The sequence below is a fragment of the Lucilia cuprina genome, chromosome 5, assembly GCF_022045245.1.
Source record: "Lucilia cuprina isolate Lc7/37 chromosome 5, ASM2204524v1, whole genome shotgun sequence".
In the NCBI taxonomy this organism is placed as follows: Eukaryota; Metazoa; Arthropoda; class Insecta; order Diptera; family Calliphoridae; genus Lucilia; species Lucilia cuprina.
The window spans coordinates 36,667,763-36,673,794 of NC_060953.1; the positions used below are offsets into that span (position 1 = coordinate 36,667,763).

The following is a 6,032-nucleotide window of genomic DNA, read 5'->3' on the forward strand; positions in this document are numbered from 1 at the left end:
ACGAATCATGACATATTTAGAATATACAATAACACCTTGCTTACATCCCGATTATCGCATACAAACAGTGGCAACTCCAAACAACAAGTCTGTAATTGTTTTGCAAAAAAACAGCTGTCTGTTCCATTCCAAACATACCTTCTTGCAGATTTAGACAATCTGCAATTTGTATTTAGTTTTTGCCGGCGTTTTTGTTTATAATTATAAGTAAATTAATTCCTCAAGAAAACAGAACTTCAAAATGCATTTTGAAGAATTGGAAGCATTAGATCCACGAAATCCAACATTATCTCGAATAGAAACTCCAACACCACACAAAGTGGCAGTGTTAATATTGGTGCAACAATACATCAAGGTGAGCTTTTATCAATAAAATTGCAAATGCAATTCATCTTTTTATGCTTTTCCTTCATACAGGCTAAAAAAGCGGCCAATGACGCTGGCATACCTTATCCCGCCCAATCACGACGTAATTTCTGCATGCTTCTCTTGAAATTAATACAATATCCGGATATGACCTACAATGATTTGTACCAATTATTGTGCTCGACTAAATACAAAATAGATCCTTTACATCTGGAAGGGTTTGAAAAGGTTATGTCTGATTTGTTTTCTTTGGGCATTGAGACATTGTTTGACTTTGCTGAAATGGAGAATATTGAAAAAATGTTAGCGGAACAATTGGGTGTCAGCCAATTTAGTTTGGTTGGATTGTATATAAGACGTGTGGGAGTTATTTTGGAACGTCTGTCATTTCCTCAGATGATGGCTTTGCATAAAAATATTTGCTTGTATTATGAAAAGGGTGAGTACATTGAAGTCAGTTATATATTTGGAATAGGTGATTTAGGAAAAAATTGTTGAGTTCTCACGAGAAAGCTATTCAGTCTGGACTATTAATCATTAGTCTGGAAAAATCTGTCTGTAGTATTGACTTTAGATCAGGCTCGACTATATATTAGTCTACGGTCTGGTTATATTAGTCTACTATAGGTTAGCCTACAGTTTGGCCTATAGATCTGTTTATGGGCAAAACAGCATGGACTAAAAAAGACCTCAAATAAAATTTTCTTTAATATTTTTTACAGGCATTCGTTCCCTTACCATTGGCCCCCGCAAACTGATGCGCGGAAATATGCTTGATAGTCATACGGCCATCAACGATACCGATGATGACAATACCATGGAAGAATCTGTGCTCGATACCGAAACGGTGCATCAAGATCGCAATCCTCACAGTAAATGGTCTCCAAAGCAGGCTCAACTGTTTGTCACACAACAGTGTAATCTGCTGGAAAAAAATGAGCTGCGAGCTTTGCCACCTTTGGAAATGCAAACAAAACTAAACGAAATAATACAAGATAATCCGCTCAATGCCAAATCCTACTTCCTTGGCTATATGAATCAACTACGTCTGCGTGATGTCTTTGGTTCGATAGATGCTCTACATCGTTCTTTTGATCGCAGTCCCATGCATATGATGGGTCAATATGAACAAAAAGGATTTCAATATTTCAGTGTTAATTTAGCCATTCTGCATGCTAGCTTTAATCATAAGAAAGAAGCTTTAAGTGCTTTAAGAGAATGTATTATGCTGGCTCAGGAATGTGGGGATAAACGTTGCCTAGATTTAGCCAATTCTTGGTATTGTCTTTTGAATAGCAGTCGCATAGGACCCTTCGAAAAAAGCTTGCCTGATATACAAGATCCGGGTCTTATACAGAGTTTGTCGTTGGCTATTGAATTCGTGGTGGCTTTTGGCGCCAAATGTGGTTATTTGCCTTTGGATTTGTTTGAATTACTATTAAAAAGTGATGAACTAAATAACAAAAACTCCTTGCTGGAGCATATATCCGATTCATTGGCTTTACGCACTACTTTGTGGGTTTTGTATGGTCGTTATGAAATGTCAGCTTTGTATTCACAACTTTTACTGAATTTAAAAAAGACTTGGGTTTTTGGTGATGTCAGCAATTCGGAGAGTGTTAGCAAGGTGCTATCGAATCTTGCTCTCTGGTTTAATACACAAGGTGAATACCAGCTAAGTGCCGTTTTAATACATCATGCACGCACCAGATTTCCACGTCATCCTTTTGCCGGCGATTGGATGACTAGTGAGTGTCATATTTCCATACAGCAGGCCATGTATCGAGGTCGTTGGCAAGAGGCTTTACGCTGGTGCTGTCAACTTTATTTGCTGGACAAACATGATGGCAACATACAAAGAGCTTCTGTTTATATAGCTAAAGGTTATAACAATACTGCGCGGGGAATTTTACAAAATTTGCTGGCCAATAAGGAGTTGGATGTTTTAAGGCAAATACGCGTCTTAATACTATTAGCCTACAATAGTTTGTCAGAAAATAATGTTTCCGCTGAAACCATAGAACTTTTAATGCAGGCCTCTGTACTCTCCGAATCTGCTTATATGCAATACGAACATGCTCTCATCGATACTATTATTGCTCAAGTATTATTGCAAATGGGTTTACCACAAAAAGCTTTACAGGCTCTCCGTAATTCTATGGATAAAATTTACATAAATGGTGGCATTTACGATCGTGCTAAAACTGATTTTACATTTGTACGTTGTCTCGTAGCAGCCGGTAGGGATCGCGAACAGCAGCACAAACGTTTAGTTAAATCTCTGGGTATTTTGGAGAGAGCTGTTGACTTGTTTCGTAAACTGGAAGCTCATGCTAAAGTTCTGGATGTGTATGCTTATATTTCGAAAACATTTAACAATTTTGGCTTTGTGGCAGAACGTAATAAGTATGCTTGCAAGTTTAAACAATATTATACGGAAAATCCGGTATGTCGTGAGTATTTAGGTTTGGCTTTTTAACTTGTAGTTGTAAGTTTTCTTTTTGGCTTTTTTTTATTTATAATAAAAGAAACTATTAAATATTTATTACCAAAAAAGTAATAAAACCTTGTGATTAACTATGGAAGTGGACGGATGCCTTGTAAAGCATATTTTTACAAAATTCAAAATCACTGATAAATGATTACGAAATATACCTTTACTATAATCTCTATTCTACGAAATCGTGAGTTGTTTTCTGTAATAAATGCATACAAATATTTCCAAAATAATCACATTAGTAATATGAGTTACTAGCGCTTTTATCAATTTCAAAGAATCTGAAATATGTCCACATCTTACCAGTTCAAACGACTTTTAACCGCTCCGTCACTAAGTTTGTGAAATTTCCGTACAAATAAACATTAGCAGTGACGATTCAACAACTAGTTTAATACACTAGCTAATCTAAACAAAAATATTTGGTTATCTTCAGAAAAAAATGGATTTTAATTTACAACCTAAAACAACAAAAGTCATCAATCATAATCAAATAAATACAATATTCTTTTTCTACTTTTTGACCAAATTGGTACTGAACTTTTCTATATAGTTCATACCCTTAAAAACAATGGTCATTAATTGTTAAAGTAATATTTAAAAAAAACAGGTGTCCTTATTTTTCTACAACTATCTTTTAAGTGTTATAAAATAAAGTTTAAAACAAATAAAAATAAAGATCATATATATTTATTAAAAAGGTAATTTACCTTATAATTTAAACTACAGTAACTTAATACGTACAAAAAGTATCAACTCCAAAGAGAAATTACTCTAATTTTTTACGTTTTGATAAAGAAGGTTTATCGAATACTTGTTTCATGCCACCCGCACGTTCATTATGAAATTTAATATTATTAGAGGTTTCAGCATACCAGGGTGAATCGAATTTTGTGGTGTCTTGATCAACTAAATGTGTATATTTGGTACGACCACAACGTCCGAAATTTTTAACTTGCATAACTTTGGGTAAGATAGTCTTATCGAAGTGATCTTCTAAAGTGGCTTGAGCAAAGTCACGTTTTAGCACATCATTCTCTTCATCCAAATAGAAAGCACCACGATGATAGTATTTCTGTAGGAATTTATATTTACCCTTGACGGCTTTATTGGTGACAAGTTTGGGATTCTGTCGCAGTTCTTGGCGACGCTCTTCATCGGTGAGATTACGCATACGTTCGATTTCGGCTATTTCACGTTCGGCACTGTAAAAGATATTTAGAAATCAATATAAAATGTATCGAGAAATAATAAATTTTGCGTTTTCGTTAAGTAAGTTGAACAATATGTATAAAGTCCTATCTTTTCAAAAGACATCAGAGTAATGCGGGCTTATATATGATTTAATTAGGACGAACATGGCTTATCGATATTTTACTATATTGACAAAAAAATGTTCAGAAAATGTCTTACAACTGTGTCAACATTCAATTTTTGTATTACAACTTTGTCAGAATTGTTTGACTTAAAACGATTCAAAGCTAAAATTGAAAGTTGACAGGATTTTAAGACATTTTCTGAGCATTTTACTGAACAGGTTGTGCTTTAAGATGGATTTCGGTCAAGATTTTTTGGGCTTTGAAAACTTTAGCACAAGCCCACTCCCACTAAATTGTTTAAAACTTTACTATTAATTTCATTTCTATCAGCTGACTTTGGATTTCAAATCAAAACAATTTTAGGATCAATGTCTATACAAATAAAACTTACTTTTCTCTTTCCTCACGATCACGCTTCATACGTTTCAATTCTCTCAATTTCCAAGCTTCATACTCCACCTCATCATTTTCATCATCTGTACAAACATCTTCAATGTGAGGTTCAGCCGTATCATTCTTAAAAAGATTAATAGCAATCAAAACAAATTAAATAATGTAATAAATTTCTATTACTACCTTAGTCTTTTCTAAATCTTTCTTAACACTTTCCTCGACCAAACGCAACGTATTACGTCTTCTCTCTTTGGCCGCACGTTTTGCTTCAATTTCTAATTGTTTTTGTTTTTGAGCTTCTCGCTCTTTTTCCTGTATAGTGGCACGATCTTTTTTACGAACAAATAAAGGTTTCAATCTGGGTTCATTATCCTCCTCACTTTCGGTTTCTTCTTCATATTCGGAACTTTCAGAGTCTGAAGATTCTGATTGTTTTTCCTCCTCTTTCTGGAGAATTTCTTCTTCTTTTTGTTGTTGCAACATACGTTGTCTTAGTTTTATACGTCTGTTTTCCAATTCAGTTTCACTTATATCGGAATCAGAGTCTGATTCAGAGGCTAATGTTATTTTATTGGTGGCTTTTTCCACCATACGTTGTTCTTCCTCCTGTTCGTCTTCCGAATCACTTTCTTCTAGTAATTCTGGTTCATGTATATGACGATGACGTTCCATACGTTCTCTTTCCAATTCATCAGGTTCCACAGGTCTGGCTCTCAAACGCCTAAGACGAGGATCGTCAATTTCTGCTTCATCCTCTTCCTGCTCATCATTTTGTCGCTCGTCTTCGTAGCGTTTGTGTTCATCATCTTTGTTTTCTTTTCGTTGACGTCTCTCATGATGGGCTGCGGCCTGTTGTTTGCGGCGATGATCTATAAAATCCTCTAAATCACTGTCTTCCGAACTGGAACCGTATTTGGCATAATCTGGTCTTTTGCCCGATATATAACGCTGAACCTTCACCTTTTGCATAGAAATTTGGCCTAAAAAATGATTTAATTTTATATTTTCATATGGAACACATTGTCATTCATATTTACACCAAACTTTTACAAACCTTTTTCATTTCTTACGGGCACAGCTCCAGCTGTACTTTGTATACCAAATGGTGCAGCAGGATTACTCATGTCGTTAGAGTTTTATTATTGAAAATTAAATTGAGTATTTTTAAGAAAATTTATGATTTTTTCATAAATTTTCTATATTTTCTTTTATTTACAATGCGTTGTTGGTACACTTTTTTTTTTCTTCTGTTAGTACATATTATTGACAGCTGTCAGTGTGATAAGGTTAGAGTTGCCAAATTTTAAAATATCTATATTACACATTGATACTTATTGGGTATTATTCAATATGACTGTTATATTTATCAATTAATCAAATTCATAGGATAAAACAATAAAAAATCTTAATTTATTATCACATTCGATTAATCACATACTATTTCAGTTCCAATCTCT

General features: G+C 34.3%; 2 protein-coding genes across 2 annotated transcripts; one reads left to right on the forward strand and one right to left on the reverse strand.

Annotated features, from left to right (window-relative positions):
• The first annotated feature begins 123 nt into the window (after positions 1-123).
• Positions 124-2,926, forward strand: LOC111683297 (anaphase-promoting complex subunit 5). Its single transcript, XM_023445351.2, has 3 exons — positions 124-355; positions 418-805; positions 1,089-2,926. Exons 1-3 carry the CDS (start codon positions 242-244, stop codon positions 2,843-2,845), a joined length of 2,259 nt encoding a protein of 752 aa, XP_023301119.1. The 5' UTR covers positions 124-241; the 3' UTR covers positions 2,846-2,926.
• A 611-nt stretch (positions 2,927-3,537) lies between these two features.
• LOC111683299 (microfibrillar-associated protein 1) lies at positions 3,538-5,823 on the reverse strand. Its single transcript, XM_023445353.2, has 4 exons — positions 5,630-5,823; positions 4,759-5,555; positions 4,574-4,698; positions 3,538-4,068 (listed from the first exon to the last, which is right to left on the reverse strand). Exons 1-4 carry the CDS (start codon positions 5,697-5,699, stop codon positions 3,633-3,635), a joined length of 1,428 nt encoding a protein of 475 aa, XP_023301121.1. The 5' UTR covers positions 5,700-5,823; the 3' UTR covers positions 3,538-3,632.
• Between the last annotated feature and the right edge of the window lie 209 nt (positions 5,824-6,032).